Raw genomic sequence first — 26,544 nt, 5'->3', positions numbered from 1 at the left:
ATCTTGTTTGGGGTCAAGGGCAACAAGTTTTTATGTTTACTTTGTCCTTGGGACAAGTAGGCCCAACCCCCTGCAGCACAAACCCTTTGGCTGCTTGTTTACAGAGAGTGGAATTCTCTGCAGTGGAGGTAATGTGTTTCCAAAAGATAATGCTGTTCGAACTTGTATTTATGGTTCATTATTTGAAAGCCTTCATTATTAGGGTGAGTGCTGTAAATAAATGTTTTAAGGTCACACTTCACTACTGACGTTGGTTCCAGTACAAAAAAAAAAAACGTGTACACACATGTTTGAAAAGTTTAGGCTAAGTATAATGCTCCCAGAATGCTCTCTGATTATATGCAAATGAAGTGTCATTTAGTAAAATGTGTTGATGCATGCTAGTATTTCCCAAAAATATTTCTAATGGAAAATCAGTGTAACCATTTTCAACACGATTATGGGAAGCATGAAAATAAACAAACACTGACAAAGCCAACTGATCTAACATATTTTTATAAGTCTTTTAGTTTCATCAATGCGTGTCTTGTTTTGACATGGCTTTTGTAACACTTTATTGTTGTGGGAGCTACCAGGCCATCAACATTGTAACAAACATTGGCAAACCCCCCCAAAAAGTTTTTGAACTCTTAAAGCACACGTTGCCACCAGCGGCATAACAAAGGCCCCGCAGCCGCCCTCCAGGGGGCCCCTCCAGCACAGCACCTGCCCTGAGTGAGTCTGGAGAGGGGGTTCCTCCATGTTCTTTGCAAAGGGGCACCCTCCAGTTTTGTTATGTCACTGATTGCCACTGTAGTTCCTGACACTGAACAAAACTACTTTGTGTGGCAATATGCTCCTTGTGGAAGAGCAGAATGCGATCACTCACAGTAAAGCCAGCCGAAAGAGAGAGAAATAGAAGTTTAATAAAAACAAAATGTCTTTGTTAACACCAGACCTAATTAGGGACCAAGACCCACATGTAGGTAGGTTTTTGCATGTCGCAAACAGCGACTTTCGCTGTTTGCGACATTCAAAAAGCACATTGCGATGCACAAACCCAGTTTTGCGATTCAGTAACCTGGTTACCGAATCACAAAACGGGTTTGCGACTCGCAATTAGTAAGGGGTGTTCCCTTCCTAATTGCAACTCGCAGTGCAATGTAGGATTGTTTTGTGACCGCGAACGCGGGCGCAAACCAATCGCAGTTTGCACCCATTTCAAATGGGTGCTAACACTTTCGCAAAAGGGAAGGGATCCCCATGGGACCCCTTCCCCATTGTGAATGTCACTGTAAACATTTTTTCAGAGCAGGCAGTGGTCCTGGTCCTGCGGACCACTTGCCTGCTCTGAAAAAATGAAACGAAAACGTTTCATTTTTCATTTTTGTTATGCATCTCGTTTTCCTTTAAGGAAAACGGGCTGCATTACAAAAACAAACAAAAAAAACTGCTTTATTGAAAAGCAGTCACAGACATGGTGGTCTGCTGTCTCCAGCAGGCCACCATTCGCGAGGGGGTCGCAAATTGCGACCCACCTCATGATTATTCATGAGGTGGGCATTTGCAAAGCCCTTGCGAATCACAGATGGTGTCAAGGACACCATCCTACATTCGGATTTGCGACTCGCAATTTGCAGGTCACAAATCTGAACCTACCTACCTGTGGCCCCAAATTCTTAAAGAAAGTCACAAAAGTGCACCCATGGTATATGTCATACCCCTATAAAATATTTGTGAACTGTATTTTAGCATGGGTAAATACGATGTGTAGATTTGCTCATGTGAAAATCTATTGAGCATTTGCAAGTTCATTTTCCCTCCAGCCACTTTCTTCCCAACCCTGGAAGAAGTTCTAATTCTGCCATTGTCAGGAGTAAATGTCCAACCTTTCTTATTATGGAAAAATATTAGAGAGAAGCTGGTAAAAATCTTTAAAACATGCAGGTTAGTAGGTTTGCAGACTCAAAGGCATTCCAGCCCTGAAACTATTGCTTACTGCTTCCTCCAGCCCCAGTATGCAGATCTGCAGAAAGGTGGCAAAATAAGGAAATTGCTACAGTAGGGATTGAAACTCCAAGTATTCAAGCCCTACTATGGTAGTAGCCCTGGCATAATCAGAGAGGCTATTAATTGCTGCCATAATTTGTCGCCACACTACATGGCACCAAAGGGACAAGTAGATCTTTTTACAGGACAAGTAGATTTGAGAATCAACCTGTCCCTTGGACAAGTAGATATTTTAATAAATTCCACACCCCTGGTTCCTATCAAAAGTTGACCAATTATGACTTGCTGTTCCTAAATTTTGTTTGAAGAAGCATGCTTTGTAAAATCCCCAAACATAATACAAGAGACGAATAATTTTGTGAAGAAACTAGATTAATCACAATGTGGTTATAAGTAAGCACTGTCACCAATTTAATTGCCAAAACGTTCCTACCATTTTCTTTCCTCTCCAGGAAGATTATGGCCACACGTCTCCTTGCAAGAAGAAATTTAGAAAGCTACACAGAATGCTATCATTTTAGACACTATGCACCCCATGAGTTTTCGCAAATACATGCACATGCAATCCTTCAGAGATAAACTAACCAGAATGGCAAAAGGTGATACAATGTGGAAAAACATACATTCTCAGCTCCACCTATTTACTAAATAAATCACAGGTTGAGCCATTTTATTTAAATCAGAGTATTTAAGAGGGTGAATAGGCTTAATATATCTTATTTTATGTCACTTTTTTTTCTGTTGCACAATGTTCGTCATTTTCATTGCCTCTTGGGTTAACTTTGGGACCTAAACCTGCTATTTGTGGGGTATTCCAAGAGAGGACTCTGCAGGTGTTAAAGGTCATGTGCCTCGAACCCCATTGTGTGGTCAATGTGTTGGATCAGAAATATTTGGCATTGCTTTATGATCATGTTGCGATGTTCTGTACAGAGTCTTTTTAAATTAGAATGGCCATTTCACTTACCATCACAGGCCGTGCTGACTAGTTGTGCTTTTTGCTGAACCGGAGCGGGGTTCTCCTCGCAGAGAAGCATACACTCAATTCGAAGCTGGTAGCTGACCAGAGAACGAGATAACAAATTACCATTTTACTAGTTTAAAAACATTTATAGCGATTTCATTCAAAATAATGGCACACGGAACAATACTTAGCAAAACGTTAATTACTTTATGTATTTTGTATTCTAGATTAAAGTTTTCTGCCGTGATTATTTCTCAAATGACAAGAAATCCCACTGGGGCAGGAGGCTGATAAGTTTCTCTTCTGAACCAGCGACCATGATAAAACTGAGACCAGTTGAGCCAGTGGCACGTATTTGAGGGCCAACACTTATGTCTTTTGATCGCAGTAAATGCATGGGGCAGAAACATATCAGAAAGACAGGAAGTAAAAAAACAAAGCGTCACAATGAGAGAAAGCTGCTAGATTGAGCTGAAGGGACAGGGGGTGGCTGTTAATGGATTGAAGAGGCTGAAATGGCTTCAGGATTACATTCCTGCAACATTCTTCGCTTGGAGCAGCCACTTGTTTCAGAGGAAGCTTGGGCACCAGCACGTTTTTATTTACAAATGAAGTACTGGATGAGACAGTTTATAACTGTAACAAGTCTAAGCGTTTCACCTGCCAATCTTGGCCCAGTTCAGGCCTGGAGTCTCTACCTAAAATGATCCTAATATAGAGGTAATCTCACCCTTTGTGATACTCTAAGTCATTGTCTACACACCTCGGACGTTTCCAACATTTTCCTCCCTCCCTGATATGGCCCAGTGTCTCCTGGAATTACTTTCATATCAATCTTTCCATGGATCTTTCATCCTCCACTACTCATTTCCCAATCTCTGCATTTGCGTTTATGTCTAGTCATACCCATTGTCTCTCCTCACCATTATTAAGAAGTTCTTCCTGTTAGGAAAAGGAAAAAATCTACATTTCTTATTGTCAATTTGCTTCGTTTCCAGACTCCACCTCCACTTCTCTTCAATTCAACCTCCTTTTGTTATGGACTCTTTGAACAGAAATAGAATGGAAGTAGTCGTTCTGTCCTACCTATTTGGTTGATGAGAAGGGCATAGTAAAAAGAATTTGAAAACCCCAACATTCAATCCATATTTATTTCTGGGCCTACATGGTGTTTTTTTTTTTTAATGAAAGGTGTCAAACAAATCAATTAATATGGAAATGTCCGCCAAATGGAACAATAAGAATTATCTGAAAAAGTGTCTTGAACTGTGGAAATATGCTAAAGAAGGGTTAGTTATCTGAAACTGAGGTGGAGTGTTCTAGGCTCCGGTAATCACTCCAGAGGATTACTTTCATGACATTCAGGTTCTGAATCTAAGAACTTCATGAAGAAATAGTCACAGCTTAGGAGACCACTAGATCCGACAGTGTGTAGGTCCACTAGGTGTACCTTTCTAGTAAAACAGAAGGCACATCTCCTTCTGCAAGAGCGGAGACTGCTACTATCCACCAGGACATGTGAAAGAACCCTCTTGTCCCTTCAGCAAGGAGCCAGTCTCATTAGGCCTGTTATAAGGACCCCAAAAAATGACATACCCTTGCCTGCTGGGAAGGAAAGCTGAAGATTGATCACCATAAGTCAAACACCCAAAAGCCAAGAGGCTAGAAGTTACAAATATACATCTATGAGGGTCACAATGCAATGGGATCTAGAAAGAGGAATAGCTAGTAAATACAAGGAACACATCTGATAGACCACAAATTCTATTTTTTGGAGAAGAATATAAGCTTTGGATGCATGAGGATTTTGAAACTAGCAGCCTGAAGTGTTGCCCATAACTGGGTCACAGTGAGGCACAATTTGGGAGAGGGAATCTTTAGCATTTCTGAATCTTTTGGCGAGGTGTCAGATAGCCCAGTGGCTCTAGCCATTAAAATGCAATTACGGACACTTTCAGAAGAGAACTGGTGAGAATAGAATTAAAAGCAGCATAAATGGCTTCTGTATTAAAGCATCCTTAACTTCTTGACAGAACTCTAGTGAGATAATCAGCATCCCCTCTGCTTGAATATCTGGGTCTTGAAAGCTGCACTAAGAATAGGGGTGCTTGTTTCTTGACAAAACCTTCCCGTGCTCCAAGGTCATTGTTCCAGGTCCTGCCAGTAAAGCCTGCATGCCTCTATGGATCTTGGGCAGATAAACTAAACTTTGCTTAGTGCCAAAACAAGCACCATTCCACCATGCTGCAAGGGTGCCTGCATAACTGGCAGGATCCCTTTCTGCACAAAGCCAATCCTAAGAGGCAATATCCTTTTTCTGCGTGTGATGCACAATACATCACAAATGGAAAATAAAGTAATGAAGAGAAATACATATATTTCTACTTGTTGTGAATCTTCGTGATAGGGACACCCTTTTGGTGCACTCCCAGGTTTAAGTCCAATTCCATGGGCAGATACATGGGAATGCCCATGCTCCAACTATCAAACACCTACCAACAATGACATGGGAGGCACCACAAGCCACTGCATTGTGTTACATTTCTTGGGTGGGCAAAATAAATCCTCTATGCTGAAAATCAGGGCAACTAAACCAAACGCCGCCACTTTTGGAACTCCATGTAGCGAGGCAGATTTTTTTTGGCACTTCAGAGTTTCATGTAGCAGAACTCTGCCCAGGCCTAATTTCTTTACAAAGTCAAGCAAAGTGGCACAAATTTTAAATCCCATCTATGGACGTTTTTTGCCTTGCAAAAACTTGCATCACACAAGGACAAGTCCTTATCAAATAGACACCCTTATCTACTCTGAGTAAAATGTGATCAAGGATGAGTACTAGGGAAACATTTATAATAGGACATTTGTCCTCCCTGCTCCTTTGAAAATATATCTGCTACGGCTGGTGAGCAAAGAAGGTCCTTTGGAAATCAGTATTTATGCTATAAAATTTGGAGTACCAATTGGAATGGACATAAATGTGGTTAACTTACACCAGAATTGTCCCTAAAAAGGGGGAAAAAAAATAAAAATTAACTAGTGTCTACGGAAAGTATCTTGAAGATTTGTACAAGTTTTACAAACATTTTATTAGCAACATTTCAAGTGGGTAAACTTAAGTAGGGTGCCCAGACATCCCACGTGTCCCCGGACTGTCCCAGTTTTCAGTAGACTGTCCCAGTGTGGACACTTTTCTTCAATTTAAATACATGTCTCGGATTTTAGGACAAAGGTCAGGTGACTTGAAAGGTATGCTCTCCTTACACAGGCACCTCAGCAGACTGAAAATAATTACGTATAGCACAATGAAGAGGGGAAAGGGGCTCAGGGTGGAGATCGTGCCATAGGTAATGGCAAGTAAATGTAGAATGTATCTCTCTAACCTAGTGACGGTCACCACTAGGCAGTTATAGTTAAGACCATATTTCCATAGAAAGAGCACTTTTTGACTTGCCTAGTATAAAGCTTTATTTGATTTCATTAAAAAAAATAAAGCAATTTACAAAACACCAAAGTCAAGTTCAATACAAAGAAACAAAACATTAAAATTCCAAATAGAATAAAATGTAGTGCGAAACCTCACAAGCGCGGGGGAGGTGGGAGAGAGAACCACAGGATTTTTTTTTTTTTTTTATTATCTTCCTATGATTAATTACAGCCCATAAAAACCATGCCATATTATTATAGATTAAAAGGGACGCTAATGATTGTAAAAAGCAGAAATGCTGGTCGACATTGTACAAAATTATATGATTTCAACAGTGGAATAATAAAATGTCTCCCCAAAGCGTTATAAAATGTACAAAATACACAAAATGGATAGTACTGTGAGCTGACACATTGTCACAAGAACAGTTCACTAAGGGAAGTGACCAATGATTGATACTGGGTAAACTAATGAGACGGTGGAATGACCATTCTAGAACAGGTATGGTTGCATACTATGGGTGACCAACATTGATTATTTCTACCATTGGGCTTTAACATTTCCCTTTTAGTTCCATACGGCTAATGTGCGCTAGTGTATTAAGCTGGTCAAAAAAACCTCTGGGTGACCCAAATCCCCACAGATTCCTTCCCTCCCCCCTCCCCCAGTTTTCAGCCAGGAGATTTTTAAACATGTGGAAGAATTCAGACAATCCATAATAGCGCAATTAAGCTTAGGATATTCAGTAGTCTATATCTTAGGCTGTATCCTGATTATATCAGTTATATAAATTGAGAACTCCCACTTGAAATAGAGAAGAAAAACAAAAATGCATTTTCCACTGTTTGCAGTGAATGACTTAACATGACCCCCAGACTCCTGCACCATACGTGGCAATGGGAACACATTTAGCTTTGTAAATTGCCAACATCTTTGGGTGGCTTCCGACCCTGACACCTAGAAAAGTTACATAAAGTTGTTATAGATTTCATGAACTAACTTTCTCATAAACACAGCTTGCCTCCATGTACCTTCCATATCAAATTGAATACCCAGAGAGGAGAAAGTTGTGGTAAAACCAATCTCGACAATGTCTAGAACATAAGCATTTAACTAACTTAGAACCACACATAATGAAGGTTTTTCTTTCATTGACAAGTCCAGATCCTGCATGAAAGTAACATATTTGGTCAATAGACATTGCAGACAAAGGGGTACAGGTCAAGAGCAGAGCATCATCGGCATAGAGGAGGGCCGGGATAGGACAATGGCCAATTTGCAGGAGATCTCTCCATGTGTCTGCTAGGACCTTCCCCAAGTTGTTAATATATAATGTGAATAGATTGGGCACAATCATGCAACCTTGACTGACCCCCACCACCCCCATGCTAAATGCATGTATGTCTTTTTTCCTTTAAACCATATTCTGGCCCTACTTCCAGCATACGACTGAGAAACTGGATAATGGGAAGATCCACGCCCAAATCCATCACAATGGACCTCAGCTCCTCGTGGCTAACAGTCAGTCAAAGGCTGAGGAGCAATCAACAAACAGTAAGAACATGTTACTGTGTCAGACCTTTGTGTACTTCCCAATAAATAAAAAAAAAACTGAGATTAGCTGCCTGTTCAATCAATCCAAACTCTGTCCAAAATCCAGATTGCAGGTCTGAGAGAACTTCGAGGATGCCCATTCCTGCAATCTGTTTAGAAGGGTACAGCCAGCAACCTTCACCAATGAGTCAAACAATAAAATTGGGGGGGAGGGGGGGGGGGGGTGGGTGCGATAGCAAGAGCTGTGGCTTGTATACATTTCAATGATTCTTGTTGTGCACAGAAAGATTGGGTGTGATCTGTCACGCGGGGCGATTTAAGGGGGGTCAAATAGTTGTGTTTCTCATGTTAAGACAAATACTCCAGGCACATCTACAGCCGAACCGCTGGTTGGAATTGCACCAATTTGGCAAAAGGTAGTTTTCGTTATGCAGATTATGCTTTTGTCTATTTGGTGTAACTCTATCCAGTAGTTTTGCAGATAAAGGAAAAACAAATTTGTATATCTGATGCTGCAAATTTTGTGACTATTGCAACGTATTTGTGAATGTACACGACAGATGTGATGACTGGCTGGCTGCAAACCAACTAGAAAGTTGCAACTGCCATCTTAGGGAATGGGTTACAGTCCCTGGGGATGAAATTTGACATTAAGTGGCATAAGGGGTCAAGGTGGAGTTACCCTGACCCTAGGGCTGTTACATAGGGGACCATGGTAGTCGAGCTATGAGCTTATTTCGTTGCAGCTCACAATATTCACAAATATGCTACTTCCTCGGCGACAACAAAAATCAGTCATGCATACACTAATTCATTAAATTACAAGGGTACTCAAAATCTTGCATCCCTTCAAAGAGCTGAGAAAGACCCAGTATTCTTACACACCCATTTTAAGACCTAGTCACACTCCTACACCGATTCAAATATCCATTCACATCTTGACAGCTATTCGCAGATGCAGTTACACCCTTGTGCATCGATTTGCAGATTCTGTCACACACCCAATCAGTTACTCATACCCTGATACACCCATTCGCAGACTCACTCATACCCTCATGCACCCATTCACAGACCCACTCATGCACACATTTGCAAACCCAGTCACATCCTCACTTACCCATTTGCAGACCCAGTCACACCCTAATGCACCCATTCACAGGCCCAGTCACTCATGCACCCATTCGTAGACCCAGTCACACCTTTATGTACCGATTCACAGCCCTAGTCGAAACCTCATGCACCCAGTCAGACTCAGTCACATCCTATCACACTGATTCACAGACCTCCATATCCTCAGGCATCCAGTGACAGACCCACTCATACCCTCACGCACCCATTAATAGACCCACACATACACTTCTGCAAACCTGTGCATGAGGGTGTGACTGGGTGTGCATATCTACTTATACCCTGACTAACTCACTCACACCAATTCACACCCTCACACACCCATTTGGAGACCTAGTCAACACCCTCATTCACATATCATCACAGGTACGCTCGCATTCACAGATCCACTGACAACCTCATGAATCCATTCACCCTGTCCCACTCTAATGCACCCATTTGGAGACCCAGTCATACCGTCATGCACCAATTTACAGACTGAGTCACACACCTAGTTGCAAACCCACTCAGACTCGGAGGCACTCACTCATAGACCAACTGATAATCTGATGAATCCACTGAAAGAGTTTGAGAGGTAGTTTTGTATCACTGAAAGTGTGATTGAAAATGGTATACATGGAGTCGCAGACATATACATTTGTGGACTTGTAGCAAAAGCAATATTTGGTGCCTGATTTATTGAAAATTGCATATTATATATATATATATATATATATAAATTATATTTAAAAAAAACTATGTTGAATGGGTTTTTGCATATTTGCGAGTTTGTCACAAACATTTTGAACAATAAAAAAACAAAAACAAAAATTAAAAAAAACAAAAAAACACTTTACACAGAACACAACGTTTTCCAACAATGGGTGGCCCTGACAGGAGCCTTTGTTTCCTAGCTAGTATGTGATAGTTGCATGTAAGACAGGAAGCAGAGTTTCAGGTTTGAAAGAAAAACGGTTACCTTCATCTGAGAAGTGCACCCTGTCACTTCTATATATCCCATCCATAGAAAAGCGCAGGTTGTTGTATATACAACCCATGCTATGGTGTCTGAGGAATGCAGAAACCGTTTTAATTAACGTTTCCTGGTTCTATCAATCTGTGTGCAAAACGGAGTAGACCACTTCCATTTTTGCCTTTGGCAGATATTGAAGTACACCAAGACAGTATGAGGGAAAAGTGTCAATTGTGCAAAGGTAACCTTCATTAGGATCTCCAGTCCTACCCAGTCAGTGTACCCAGGTCATTACCACCACAGTGAACAATCATGAAGTCAGGCGATTGAGAATCCCCAATGCTTTCAACCAAAGGGAACAATTGATTCCACTACAAACCTCTGTCCAATCCAATTAATGTTCACATTAGCCAAACCCAAGTCCTTGTCAATACCACTCTTTCTGGCAGCCTCTCCAGCACAAAACAAACCGCTGTGCCCAACAATCCACACTAACCATTTTGAAGTGAGGCAGTAGAAGCAGTCAGGAGAAAGTTGGACCTGAATGAAGCAGTGTTGGGAATGGGATGCAGTTGAAACAACACAAACCACAAAAAACATGCTTTCAATTGGGTACTGTGAATATGCAAGTGAGAACATTTCAAGATATCAATTGTTAAAGTAAGTATTCTTTGATTGTCTATAGTAAAAATAAAAGTTGTACTGCAGACCTATATTGTGTTTAATCTGTACAGTAAACCACAACTGCTGCAGCTCATTTTGTATTTAGGATGCCCCTTCTAGAATGTGCTGCAGACTTGTGGCCTAGTGGTTCTTATGGATTGCTGTGGACACTGTGCTAAGAGTGTATCAGGGGGTGGGGGAAGGGTCTTAGAGAGTTTTTTTCTTTGTAAAAATTAAAAGGGTTTGTACTCATTGTGTGATAAGTGTTTACGTTCCTACAGAGGCATTGCTAATGATGTGTAGCATACTCTTTAAGTAATAAAAAACTTAAGATTAATGTGTTTATAGATCTGTTCTTTTTTCACAATTTCATAGCGATCATGGCTATAAAGCCTACCATAATGGGCTTCTTCAGAAAAAGTTCATGAAAGGTTGAAAAATGCAAGGTATGTTTTTATTTGTTCAAATCTTCAGTACTACACAGTGCAAAGTTTAAAAGGTCTATATTTATGGTTGCTTGGTGTAAAAGTGATGACTCATTCTTATGCTTAATTTTGACAGTTTGAGTATTGAATCCGATAAGAGCAAAATTACAAAAATAAATTAAAAAAATGGAACAAAAAATCCACCAACATACGCAATTCTATTTCAGGACTGGAGGCGAGGATTGTGCCTTCTTTCTTCCCAGACAGCTTCAACATAACACTACATCTCCCAAGAAACAAAGGGAGAAACCTACAGCTCTCACGATTTCCCACTGGGGCAATTCAACGACATCCGGTCGCTGCCTTCATGACGTCCTCTTTCTTTCCTGCAGCGGAAGAGGCTAAGGCCTCGAATTCTCCCATTTCCCCAGAAGTCCTATCGGGTTGGGCCCAAAGGGCAATTATTTTCTTGGGCAACACCAACTGTGCCCTCTCCACTGAGAGGAGCTCCTTCCTTCTGAAGGTAGACCTGAAATTGGGCGATTTGGCAACCATGCCTGGTGGCGCAAGGGAGGCTCTTCAGTGAGCCTTTCATCAAGGAGTTGGGCAAGTTTGTTGCAACCTTTACCTCTCTCGATAAAGCTCGGACCTCAATTAAGAAGATCTTCAATCCCAAAATATTAATGGGGCGGTTGTGGCAGCGGGCGCTGGGGCGGTTGTGGCAGCGGGCGCTGGGGCGGCTGCTTCTTCATCCATGGCCCTCCCAAGGGTTTTCGTCGCCCGCAGGAGTTGTCCCGCCAGAGTGAATTCTTGAACTCCTGCAGACCCTACAGGGGTCGGGGTTCGAGAGGCTCCTCCAGTACACAGCTTCAGACCCAGCCAGGTAAGGTTTCCCACTTCTTCCCCCGTAGATCTGAAAGGCAGGCTGGCACAGTTCAAACAATTGGTTACGGCTCACTTCTGATGCATGGGTCTTACAAACCATTCAGGGCTTCCAAATAGAGTCCTATCGTAATCCGGTACAGCCGGTAGCCCCACGTCCTCTTCACTTTACAGAAGACCTAGCCGCCTTAATAGACAAGGAAGTGGCAGATCTTCTGCAAAAGAAGGCTATAACCCAGAATTGATGACACCCCAGGGGTTTCTTGAGCAATCTTTCTTGTAGAGAAGAGACTGCGGGGGGGGGAAGACCTCAGGGAGTTCAATGGCTGGCTAATATACCACCATTTCAAGATGGAAGGTATCCATCTTCTTCAGGATCTTTTGCGGCCCAACAACTGGATGGTTTGTCTGGATCTGCAGGACGCCTATCTGTCGATACAGATATCTCCCGCCACCGCCCCCCCCCCCCCCCCCCCCAAGTTGCAGATTCTTACAATTTCGATGGAGGCACCAGGTCTACGAGTTCAGAACCCTACCTTTCGGACTGTCCTCACCTCCTCGGTGTTTTACCAAGGTCCTCAAGCCTGTAATGGAGGCTTTGAGAGCTCAAGGTTTTCGCCCGATAATGTACTTGGAAGATATCCTTTTAATGGATCAATGCCCACGTTGCCTGTCAGACCAACTTTAAGAGGCAGTCAACTTGCTGGAAGGCTTGGGCTTCATCAACAGATGCAAGTCCCTGTTAGTCCCTGCCCGTCAGACTATTTTTCTAGATTTCCAGATACTCTGTGGCAAAATCCTTGAGCCTCCCGGCACGGAAAATCACCAAGATCCACGGAGATCTCTGGAAGACCGTGACAAAAACCTCCCACTTCCCTGCGACAGATAGCCAGGATAGTGGGCTTACGGTCTTCATCCATCCAGGCAATCTTTCCAGGGCCCCTACACTATACAGCCCTTCAGCATCTGAAAGCCTTTCATCTTTGCAGGGGTCTCCAGTACTCTGAGCAGGTTCCCCTCACAGACTAGGTCGTGGACGAGATGAACTGGTGGCTGTTGCTGTTGGAATGCCTGCGCTATTTTTGGTTCCTACCCCAATCTGGTGATCGAACAGGATGCCAGCAAGGCAGGTTAGGGCTATTGTTGTGGGGCCTCTTGTACAGGCGGAAGATGATCCGTCGCAGAACGGATGTAACACATCAACTACCTGGAGCTCATAGCAGATGTTTTCATGACGAAAGACCTCATTCACTGCTCAGTCCTCTTGAAGATGGACAATCGGTCAACCGTCCGATATAGCAACAATTTGGGCAGCTCATGATCCAAAATGTTGGCCATTTTAGCCAAAGAGCTATGGGAGTTCTGCCTCAGCAATAATATCTGTTACGTTGGAATACCTGCCGGGAGTAACCAATTCCGTGGCGGATTGGTACTCCAGACAATGGTCTGACTCAAGTCTGTGGCGATTGGACAAGGCAATCTTCAATCGCTTCAATTCCCAGTGGGGTCCCTTCTCAATAGACCTTTATGCGTCCAGGCTAGATCATCAGGTACCACGCTTCTTCAGTTGGAAGCCCGATCCTCTGGCGATAGCAACAGATGCTTTTCTCCAGGAATGGAGAAGGAGCAAGGGTACGCGTTTCCTCCCTTTGAGATGATCACATGGTTGACAGCACAAGTGCGCAGGCAAGAACCCAAGGTGATTCCGATCACTCTGAACTGGAGGTCACAAGTTTGATTTTCGGTTCTTCTGGAACTTTCCCCAGATTCTCTAATCCTCCTACCCCGCGGTCCGCATCTCCTTCAAGATCCACAGGGCGCCCATCACCCTCTGGTGATGTGCGCCCAACTGCCGCTCATGGCCTGGCGGAATTCAGGCAACGCTGGGGAGTCCCAGGCTTATTGGAAGAGGCTGAGTGCATGTTGGCAGCAGCATGGGCCGAGGGAACCAACAAACAATATTGATCAGCCTGGTTTAGATAGATATGCTGGTGCGTACAAAATGACCAAGATCCCCTGGGGTGCCAGGTGGTCCCCATCCTGAATGTCTTGGCTTCCCTCGCATCCAGGGGTTTGGCCTACAGAACTGTGAATTATTACAGATTCATGATCTCAGTGGGTCATTTCCCTCTGGAGGGTGCCCCGGTCAGGAAACATCACCCGGTCTGCAAGCGGAGGGATATAAGTTTGTCTTTACGACTGAGCCGCGATACTCTGCTATGTGGGACATACATCTGGTTCTCAATCTTTTCCTTTCGTGGCAACAAAATGAGTACTTATCCTGAAAGGAACTACTGGCCAAGTTAGCCATACTTTTGTGCTTGGTCTCATGTCGCTGTGTACCGGATGTGAGGGCCCTGGATATTTCAGGCCATTCCTTCACTACAGATGGGGTGACATTCACCATTTCTAGACGTACAAAAACCAACTCAAGGGTCATAACAGCTCTTGACCCAAGTAATGAAAAGTTAAACACCAGATTAATCCAGTTTCTTAAAATCTTTACTGCCATGGCACCCCCAGCAAGCTCATCTAGCACCCCTTAGGTAAAAAAGGTAATTGTCCAGTTCTAGAACATCAGAATTCATCCCATAGACATTAGTTATTGGTGATGTAGGTGTTTTGCATACCTCAAATGCATCCTTTAGGTAATATGCTCAGTTTCCCCAAAAAGGTGCTGAGGCCTTCAGCATCCTCAGTGATGGTCTTTTGATTATTTCATCCGTTTAATTAAAACAGATTCTTAGGTTCCAGAATCACATCTGGGTTTCTTTTGCCCTAATCATGAGGTTCTCGTTTCAACTTTCGTTTCCTGCTCACATTTTACTGTTTGTATCAATTTTAGGTTAATACTTATTTGTACTGTATCTTTCAGATGCGTTTTTATGGTTTTTATTAACTAATAAAATATTTTTTCTATCTACAAAAAAAAAAAAAAAACATAACTCGAGGGGTGGTTTCTAACCCATCCTTTCAGGGCTTCCTTAAATTCTGCGTTGTGCGTTGCCTTAGAGATTATGAGATGATGGCAGAGTTCAGACCTCCTTGGGAGAGACAGTTGCTTATCTCTTAAGAAACCTCATAGGGCATTGTTGTTGCCCACTATCACCAAGATGGGTCCGATTGATCATGCAGGAGGCGGGAATTAATACCGCAATTTTTGGGGCTCATTCAGTACGAGGAGCGATGGCTTAGAAAGCGTTTCGCTTGGAAGATATTATCAATGCGGTAGACTGATCTTCGGACTCTATGTTCAAGCGGTTTTATTTTAAACCAGTTTTGGATATGGCTTCGCTGGTCATGAATAAGCTTTGAACTGGCATAATCCTCACCTCCGGTCTTGAAATAGAGTGAAAAATTTCCTAGTAAACATGAAGGAAAGTTTCAATTCTGTTAAGGACACAGAGGCGGGGATTATTCCCGCCCGCTGTTTTTTCTTTAAATCCACCTCCCAACGCTTCATTTGTATCTTTCTGAAGGAGTGCTATCTTCATAAAGTCTAAGTAATCCGTACTTTCTTTCCTGGAATTGCATGCCTTAAGGAAGTGGCAGTTATATAAAGGTTAACAATTTGTTCATGCTGGGTACATGTTTTGACTAGGTTTCCTTGGGAGGGGACCTTATCTTCATCAGAAGACTATTTTTTCTGTTCGCTTGGTCTTCAGTGACATTAGATTACCAGTTTCTCTTAACAGGGAATGATGGGTCCAAACAAGAATGACCGAAGCCTAAACTTCTCCTCGCAGTCAAGAAAAAGGACGTCACAAAGGCAGCGACTTGGATGTCGAATGAGCCCAGCGGGGAATCATGGGAACTGTAGTTTTCTCCCTTTGTTTCTTGGGAGATGTAGTCTTGTTATAGCTAAATTGAAGCTGCTGTCTGGAAAAATAAAAGAAGGCATAATCCTGGCCGCGTGTCCTTAATAGAATTGAAACTTTCCTTCATGTTTACTGGGACATTTTTCATTTTCCGGTATGTGAATTACAGTTAATTGTGGGGCAAAAAAATTACAAAATATTTGTCAGATTGTGAAAACAGTCTGAAATATATAGTATTACATTGAAAGTAGGTGAAATGATCCATCAGTGGTAGTGTGAATACTTTTATATGTTCATTAATAGGTAACACTTTATCTGAGGTACAGATTAGCTGTGTGAGAAGTTAGTTTACAATGTGTTGCCATAGAACTCCATATTCTAGAAGTGCTATTTTATTGCATGCTCTAATTTCTAAGGAGAAAGTGTATGCTAAATGTTGAAGTCAAACTTTAATATCCTGTAATACAAGAAAGTATTGCTTAGAATTCTGGGACTTTTATTCCTATTTATTCGGTTTTAAAAGAGGCCCACAAAACTCAGTATGGAAAACAAAGAAAATTTACAACAGGTGTTTGTGAAGCATTGATGTGTGAAAGTTCATGACTTCGATCGTTACGGTAGGTGACTGTAAATTATAGAATAGGTGTCTATGTTCTTGGACGGTAATATACGTGTATCTCATACTAAGATGTTCTAAAGTGTGCCCTGGTGCCAATACAGGAGAACAGCTACATTCACTCAAATGTGTAGGGAAGGAGTGACAATGTTTTCCTCTACGAAGACAAATACTTCTTTCATCATGAGCGAGGCCCAGTAGTGAATAGCTTGTCTGTGCACTGAAATTGGCCTGTAAAACTTGTTTGTCAAGTTTTAAATTAGGTTTTACTGCCGCTTTCTGACTTTTAATATGCTGTAGGTATACAAGCAAACATGATGTAGTGTGTTTAAGTGATTTGAGAACATAGGTTTTTAGTTTTAGAAACCTACTTGTGCAATGCCAGACCTCCAAGCCAAGCACTTCATATATGTACAAGGTACTGACATTCATGTTTCTAAAGTTTGTATCCTGGGTCTCCTGTGAGTAATGAAGTGACAGTGCTTGTATACATATGTTTTCTGAGTATGCGACTAAGTGTCTATCAAAGGTAATTGCAAACAAATTCACAATATTCCTGTATTTACCAACACAGGCACTGACTTATCAACTTGTAGGGATCAAATGTTTTCATTTATACAGTCAAATACTACTTTGATCAAGGGTGAGGCCTAGTAGTGCACAGCTTGTGTTCCGTAAGTGACCTTTTCAATTGGCCTGTAGAATCCATTTCTCAAGTTTAAAGCCACGTTTTATTCCATATAAAGAATGGATCCTGTGTGTTAGCCAGCAACAGAGCGACAGACTTCTACATTCACTCACATACTCCGAAACTACTTATGTATGCAGCACTAACAAAGGCAATTGCAGACATTCACATACCCCTGTATTCTCCAACACAGGCACTAAAGTATTTGTTCAGCCACTTGGATACACATTTACAGAGCCATATAAGAACTGAAACAGGCAATTACATACCAGCAGATGTATTAAAACATCTCATGCCACTACTACAGATGGGCACCTACATTCACGGAGATATATAGGAAAGTACTGAATCTTGCCATGTATTTAGACAAATACTGATTTAATCATGGGCAAGCCCTAATAGTGGAGAGCCTGTGTGATCTCTTCAACTGGCGTGCAGAACCCCTTTTTCAAGTTTTAAAGCCATGTTTTATTGCAATAAAGTGATGTCAGTGATAAGGTGTAGGTATGCCATCAAGCATGGTGCTTTGTGATAAGCAATGTACTTTTCAGTAGAAACTTTTCCATGTACTTGGAGACCTCTAAGCTAAGCCCTCATACAGTATACAACTCACCAAGGAACTGACATTCACGTTTCCAAAGCATGGATTCGGTGTCTCTCAGTCAGAGTGCGCTATATACATTTACATGCTCAGAAAGTACTTATATTTGTAGCATTATCAAAGGCTATTGTAGACACGTTCACATACCCCTGTATCTCTAGCACAGGTACAGATTTATTTATTGAAGCACTTACGTATACATTTAGAGAGTCATACATGTACTTAAACAGGCAGTCACATACTGCCAGATGTCGTAAAATCTCATGGTGCTACTACAGGAGGACACCAACATTCACTCCGATATATAGGCAAGTAGTGATGCAATCTTTTCATGTTTTCACACAAACACGGTTTTAATTAACGGTGAGTCCTACTAGTGTTGAGCCTGTCTGTGCTGTCACTGGCCACTGAAATAGACCTATAAAACCCTTTTGTAAAGTCTCAATTTCTAGTTTTAGTGCAAATCCCACTCCTTTGTGATATGCTGAAGATATGTGATCAAGCATGGTGCAAAGTTTTTAAAGAGACTATAAAACTACTTTTCAGTTTTAGAAGAGTAGTAATACACTTTCAGATCCCTAAACTAAGTACTACACTGAGTATACCACTCACAAAGGAACGGACATTCATTGTTCTGAAGGATAGAAGTGTGTCTCAAAGGGTGACACCGAGATACTTCTACATTCACTGACATGGTCAGAAAGCACTTATATATGCAGCACTATCTTAGGTAATTCTACACCCAATACATATCTCTGTATTCAGTAACACAGGCACTGACATGTAAGCTAGAAAGGACAGAATGTTATTTATGCATACAAATAGTACTTTGCACCACTAGGCCTCACTAATGAGTAGTCTGTCTCTGCTCTGTCGGTGACCACTCAAATTGTCCTAAGAAACCTTTTTCTTCAATCTTAAAGACATGTTTTATTGCAAATAAGCTATTTGGCCCTGTCACCGTATCTGGAAGTGCTACAAATGGACTAAGGTCTAGCAATGATCTTGATCCGTCAAAAGTCTGTCCCACAGGAGAGACTCCCTGAACATTTTCATTATGTCCTCCCCTCATCAGATTCTGGGGCATTGCTACCTGTTCACCAACAGTCAGCTTCTTTTGTGCAAATAATGGTACCACTGGACCAACAGTAATAGGTAGCGATATAGCATCTGGGGCTTCTCTGGCACCTACACTGTGGGATAGTAACTCCCATATTCTAATTAATTATCGGAGTCATGTGTGTCCCGGTCACTGGAGTAAATATTGGCATTACCTGCGGCTGTACTTGGGGCAACAAAATCAGTCAGCTCAGTCTGAACAATATTGGTCTTAGGAAGACTTACTCTGTTGGCACCATTAAGTTTGAAGTTGTTTCCATAATGGGCACATCGGGATATATTCTCTGCACCTGTGGCGGTTGCATCTGGGCCTGTGCTACAGGAGTAGTAGGCACATTAAGACCACTGTGCACTGCATTCTGTGTCAGGTTAGCATCCACCTGCACCGGACTTGCTGTCGTATTAACTTGTGTGGGGGCTGTCGGATCAACACTGGTACTTGGACCACTCTCATATACTGTATATGGTGGTAGTCGATCTCAATAACTGCGTAATAAACTCCTCATAGTCAGAGTCCTCCTCCACTGTTGAAGACTTTCTAGCCTACTTATTCTCTGACGGGCTTTCACTAGTTTTCCTACTCGCTTTTTTCCTCCCTTCTCATTCTCCTGCGTAATTGACGGAAACAACTTAATTCTGTTCAAAGTCTCCATCCTCCAAACTCTCTGAACAAAGTCCCACCTAGAATCTGCTAAAGTCTTTTCTGCCTTTCTCATCCTTCTCTCAAACCTTTATTGCTGTCTGGCTACTAACTCCCAAATTGCTAATGCCTCAAACCGTTCTGGTCTCGGAAGGGGCATCAATTCATATAGCACTATCCGTAAATGCTCCAAAACCCTCAAATTGAGCGTTCCATTTGTAGGAAACGTCAAACTCCCATCCTTTTCTGTCAATTTGCACCATTGCTTTAGCCAAAGACATGGGCCGACACCATTTTCTTCCATTACAATGTAAGTTGGTGTGCCTTCTAGCGGTGTAGCCTCGCCTACACTCGTAATATAAGTGTCTCCCCTTAAGGCACTTTTAAAGGTTTGAAAAAATGTCATGTTTGACCTTTTGTTGTTCAAAATCAAATCAGGAAGTGAGTTAATCCCAAGATTACTTTCACCTACGTTCTCAACCAATTGCCTCTCACAGACTGCTGCCAATCCGTGCACAACCCTTCTTACTAACCAACCTAATCCAGCAGGGCTCCAATGACTCACACATACTGCGGCTGACAGTCTTTCAGCTCATCCTCCTCAACTCCAACTCACAAAACGAACACAAAAATATTGCGAACACTAATCCAGAAACCAAAAATAAAAAATAAAAAAATCTGCTGGTTTACTACAGGAAAGATAACAATCGCTTCAAAAACCTTACGGATTTTTCACTGATGGCTCTTCCCGCACTTACAGCTACTCCTTTCTCGGTCTCCCAGATTCAGAAGCAAAATTTGACCTGCATATTCGACTCTCAACTGATCAATGGGTCTGTCCTGGTGCACATAGAACTCCCCAAATCTCAGTCGAAATTTCTCTTTCACTCACTTTACTCACACACTGACTTGCTGATCACACCCTATCAACCTACTTAACCAGACAAATTACAACATAAACCAAGTGTCTCATACACTTTTCAATATACTCCAGAGTCTTAGACCATGCAAGGTCTGTACAACAACCACATGGAAAATACTTTAGCACAAAGCGCCACATGAAGTTCGACGACTTCCCTACTCTCACACTGCAGAGTACCCACACTCCTACAACTTCATTTGGAGTACGCAAACTCTAAAAGCCTCACAAACCTCAATTCACCTGCGATTTGCATAAGCTGTGCAAGCACAACCTATTTCACTCATACTCCCACCCATTAGCAGGATCCAGGATCTGGGAAAGTCATTTATGGGCTTAAGGGAACATTATCTCTCCAATCATCATCATTAAAGAACAAAATCTGAATCTTGATAATAAGGCTATCGACTACCACCTCTGAAACCTTCAGTTCTGCTATTATCTCTGTTAAAACCTGTCACTCTGTACAGGTCATATAGGACAGGCTCTTAAGGGGACAAACCGTCAGTCTTTTACCATGTCTCTGTTTGTCCATTATTCTATACCGGACGTCTATGGTTAGTCTCCTTAAGAGCTTACCATCAGTCTGCTACCATCTCCGTTATTGCGCCTGACCTTAACAAGTAAACTTACAATGAGACGCGAATAGGTCGATGAATTTTTTGACTTGCAATTAAGATGTTCTTACCATAGATCCAGTACATATTCAATAATCAATACACAAATGTCAACAATCATTAGTTATCAATATAATCAATTGAGTCAGAAATTATCACGCACCATGACCTTTCAGTCATGAATAACCACACTTTTAGTAAAAAGTTTAGAATGTTTATTTCCCTATTTTAACAATGCTTAGGTCATACAGATTAATCTCAAAATTAGACGAAACACATACAGAAACCCTGGTTGTCCAAAGCGGCGGAAGAAACCTAACCTAATCAAAGCTTGAATTACAACACATTCTAAAGTTATGGTGCAAATCAATAGCACAGTAAACCGTATTAATGAAATGAAGTACATGAAATTCAGCAAAGAAATCCACCAAACATTAGTCCCTATTATAGTAAGTCATTACTGAGAATCCTTAACTAACATCGAATTAACATCAGCATGTTCGGCTTCATGCAAAACAGTTTAGTAACAAATAAAAAAATAAAAAAACTTAATATGGCTCTATCAAAACAGTGCAGTTGGTACCTAGAAAGAAAAAGCAAATATGCTTAGTAATCACAATTCGAAATATACCTATCCTCAGGGTGGATCAGCAAAGCAGAATCAGTCCTCGTCAGCAGGACAGTCGATCAGCAAAGCATCAGGTTTCAGCATCAGAATTATAAAAGGGCAAACACATTAGCCATTTAAAATTAGCACATCTCGCATAAGAGAGTAATAACCTCTCGGTCAAAAAGAATAAGGGCAATGGCAGAATGTTGGAATATCTGAGGTCTTCTCCCTCTGCAGCACTGTTACGTTAAAGTTACCTAAACTATCCCCCAATTCCCTATTGGTCAGTTAATCGTATGTCCACACACTGTCCAATAAAACTAATAACCCAAATCTATGAAATCTAATATTTCTCCATTCTCATATTTTTTATTGGTTTGTCTTACGATGTCATCATCTGGCTGGTCAGGTAACGATATTGATGCGGCTTCTACTCTAGTCAGTATCTTAATTGTTCTTGTCCTGGGAAAGTTAGTCTCACACACATTACCCATAAAATGTTGCATTAGCAATAACATCTCCTAGCAGTCGGTTCACACGAAAAGCTTCCGTTATGAGCACATTTAAACAATACAATAGACATTTCATTGTTTAATTCACTTGGTCAGCATTTTTTTTTATTAAATGTTAAGAAATACAGCTTTTTACATGAGGCCTGGCAACTAGGCCAAGACACTCGCAAAGTTAAGGCCTATAACTAATAAAGCTAATGCTTACTGCAAAACCCTTAATATGGCATATTACTGCATTAGCCTAATATACATTCAACATTTTGTAATATTTAATCATTGATTAGCACACTTTGTTAACATTGACGGCCATTCTTCGTGATCACATTTTCAAATGCGTGCATTATTTTACTACTTTATTACATTTTCTACATAAACCTATTATTCAAAATACATAAACACTCATTAATAATTTTTATTAAAACACCTGTGCTAGCACAAGCACTGACATATATAAGCTAGTAGGGACAGAATGTTGTCATTTATGCAGACAAATAGTGCTTTAATCATTAGTGAGGGCCAGTAGGGCAGAGTCTGTCTATGCGCTGTCATAGACCACTCAAATTGTCCTCTAAAACCTTTTTCTTCAATCCTAAAGACATGTTTTATTGCAAGTAAGTGACCTCACAGATAGACTGTTGGTATGGGATCATGCACAGTACATTGTGCTTAAGCGATTAGGAAAAAAAATCTGTTTTAGAATCCTACTCCTGCACTTGTAGTCCTGCAAACCAAGCACAATATATAGCATACCACTCAAAGATACTAACCTTCATGTGTCCAAAGGGTGGATCCTCTGTCTCAGCCAGTGACACAGCAACACAGACTTCTACAGCCACTTAAATAATTTGAAAGTATTTTTATATATGCATCAAAGTGAATTTCACTCTCATACTCCTATGTTCCCTATGACATGCACTGAGATATTTGTTCAGCCACTTACACATTTACAGAGTTATACAGGTAGTAAAAAAAAGGTAGTTGCATACTAGCACATGTACTAAAACATCTCATGACAATACTACAGGTGGACTCCTACATTAACTCATATATAGCAAAGTAGCAGCACAATCTTGTAATGTATGTAGAGAAACTGTTTTAATCATGGATGAGGCCTTTTAGTGCAGAGCCTGAGTGTGAACTGTCAATGCCCACTCAAACTGGCATCTAAAAGCCCTTTGTCAATTCTTTAAATCATGTTATGGGTGAAGTCTACTATTCTAGAACCTGTGTGTGTTGTGTTACTGACTACTCAAATAGATGTACAAAACCACTTTCTGAAGTCTTAAAACTAAGTTGTATTGGAAATGTCAGCTGTGTGATACGCTACATTCACGCTATGAATCATAAGCCAATTCTCTATATTGTACTTAGCCACTTAAAATATTTAACTAACAAGTAAATATTTGAGAATAAATCTACCTTTTATATTAGTTTTCAGGGGGAAGATTACTTAGCTACACAGAGTTGCAACACCATCAAAAAGTGAGTGAAAAAAACTTCAAACAAAACTACCTCCTTAGAACTGAAAAACAAAAGGAGCAAAATGCTGAAAAAGTAGTGAAATAAAAACTATTATCTGGTAAGAGAACAAAGACACTTGTTAAAATACTACGTAGTCATCTTGAAAGACCGCAAAATAAAGTGCATAAAGGAGAAAGTTTGACAAACTAAGAAAGGAGTAAAAGTATGATATCACAAGTAAAAAAAACTACAAAAAAGTACAGAGTTTAACTAGAAGACAGCGGCAGTTTAAGAAATAAGCGTTAGAATGTTCTGGTGCAGAGTAATCCAGAACCTAATGAGAGGTATGAAGAAGTATAGAAGAGAAGCTGTTTGACAAAACGAACGAGTTGTTGAGAAGACATTTGCTCTAAAGTGGAAGCTATTTATCTTGATTGTGAATAGAATTAAAACACTAGATGAAATAGTGGAGTCAGGAGAAAAAGCCTAAAGAAATGATTTATAAACAGAGCTATCTTTTGCAAAATTTAGCAGTGAATGGAGACACTTCTGGTACTGAGCCTTTCTTCAATGAAGAGATCTACTTGCAAGAGAGAACAGACTAATGCATGCAGTTGGTAAATCTGGACGTTATGAGATGAAAGATGGTTCTCCTGTTGAGAAAGGAGGTAATGGTACCTAGAAATGTAGAAGAAGTCATAGCTGAAGAGGTACAGCGAAGGCGTGCACAAGCCCCTGTATATAAGAGTAAATGTAGCAGTATTTGTAGTATTTGCCAGCAATCAATTGACTTAATGAAACCTTTTCTATGTGTCTTTCCATGCAGAAGTCTTTAAAATGAAGATTGCCATTTTTCAAGGATTAGATCCGTACAAGTTAAGATGTACAAATCTACAGGGACATTCTCTAGCAGGTTTATCAAAGAAAGTGTGCCAAAGCACCTTTCATCATTTTAGATTGTTGGCTGAGTACCACTCGCGAATGCAAACTTTAGTTACAAGGCTTTATCATGTGAAGAGTCCTGCACTTTGTTTGCAAGAAATTAATAGAGCTCTTTTGCATGGAACAGTGGAGAGGTAGAAAAGGTTTGTGATGTGCAATTATGTTTCTTTGGACCTGAAGCAGAGTGCAGAGAAAATGAACCCTTAGAAAGTTCAGGTGTACCAGAATAGGAAATGGGTATTTTTGATAACTCATGAAGAGATTATCAAGTTTAACACACTCTTCAGAGAAACCAGAGTTCATTTATATTTGTCGAAGCACTCACAAGAGTCGAATTCGTAATGTTATAGTCTCTTAAAAAACTAAAGAGAATAGAGAAGGAGTGAGATTTTGCTGCTTATTTATTTGTGGAGGACGCTTTGATTGTTTCACTCAAAAGATTTGGAGGTATTGTTATAATACATTTGAGGATAATAAAATGCCAGCTAGAACAGTGTACAAGTTAGAACTAGTTCATATTCCACAAGAACTTCAAGACTTGAATGCTAATGAACGTATACTGATACAAACTATACATCAATTTCAAGCTATAGTTTGTATGGAGCCAAAGGCAGAAAGGTTACATCCAACTGAGGTCTAGAAAGGTAGAGTGGTGTATTTATCATTAGATTTTAAGCAGAATGTTTAAAAACGTTTAGGTATGAAAGATTTGGAAGAAGGACTTTTATTTCTAGATAATGGTTTGCATACCAAGAGCAAAAAGATATGACAAGAGTTAGTATACGTTAGTAAAGTAAAAAAAAAGCAACATTTTATCTGGTACAAAACAACATTTACCATAGATATGCCCTTCAAGATATTACCCATATGGAGGATGGCTCCATCCCATCAAGATGTCAGATTTAAAAGATAGATCGATCAAGGACAAAAGAAACTTACGAACACTACAGTATTCATCCTTTACATTCTAAAGAGATTGGAGCTGCTATTGATCTATTTCAAATTAAATAAGCAAGAGGAGCTCCATTAAGTGTCTGGGGAAAAAAAGCTTAGACGCTCATTTTCCACAACTGTTTTTTAGGAGTAGGTGGTAGGTATGATGACTGACCTCTCCAGATATTTGCATCCGAATACAGATAAACTAGACTATATTCAGAGGACCCTAGATTTCAACAGTGTATTCCTTATATGTTTCACCTACTATTTGAGAGCTACTTGTCTGGCTTATCTTAGGAGGTAAATCACATTCTCAAAACAGACCTAAATCTGCAGAATTTGTCAGCAAGAGACCTTGTTGACAAATTTCATGGAAAAGATGAAAACCTGGAATACAGCTTGATTAATTTGATGGCCTGTCTACGTGGAACCAACAAGTATTGGTATTGATGTCATGGTGAGTTGAAATGTATGTTTAGAAACCTAGGATTACCTACTTGGTTTCTCACAATCGGTTGTCCTGAGTATGCATGAGATGACCTGCTTGAATTTTTATGAGAAGCAAACTCAAACATAAGACATCAATCTGAAGACACCAGGAAACCTCTGTTGGACCCTGCAAATGTTTGAAGATCTTTCAATAACAGATTTCAAGCAATGATGGCTTTCATCTGCAGTAAACCTAATCCACCTCTTGGCGAAGTGACTGTTTTCTTTTGGCACAAGGAGTACCAAACTAGAGGTGCACCACATATTAACATGCTGTTATGGGTGAAAGATGCCCCAAAGTTTGGAACAGACATTGATGAGGCTGTCTTGTCTTTTATAGAACAGTACGTAACATGTACCATCCCATGAGAAACTTCTGAGAAGGGATTGAAACAACAAGTCTGCAGTGAGACATCTTGACATTGAAAGAAAAAAAAAAACATCAGAAGAGCAGAAGCTTTCAAAATATATAAACGACTACAGCCCTTTTATGCTAACGATGTGGAATGCAAACAGTTTCAGATAGTTCTATTCCTTGCTACGTCACTTCTTACATAACAAAGGCAGAAATGTCAGATGAAAGATGTGGGAAAAG

General features: G+C 40.7%; 1 protein-coding gene across 1 annotated transcript in view; it reads right to left on the bottom strand.

The window, feature by feature from the left end:
• Positions 1-26,544, bottom strand: part of LOC138258649 (inverted formin-2-like) — a 319,153-nt gene that overhangs the window by 150,044 nt on the left and 142,565 nt on the right. The window contains exon 7 of the mRNA XM_069205971.1: positions 2,957-3,048. Within this exon, the coding sequence (XP_069062072.1) occupies positions 2,957-3,048 (92 nt within the window). The remainder of the gene's footprint in view (positions 1-2,956; positions 3,049-26,544) is intronic.

Source organism: Pleurodeles waltl, chromosome 9 (genome assembly GCF_031143425.1).
Source record: "Pleurodeles waltl isolate 20211129_DDA chromosome 9, aPleWal1.hap1.20221129, whole genome shotgun sequence".
NCBI lineage: Eukaryota > Metazoa > Chordata > Amphibia > Caudata > Salamandridae > Pleurodeles > Pleurodeles waltl.
Note: the sequence above shows the minus strand (reverse complement) of the source record. Positions and strands in the feature narration are given on the sequence as shown.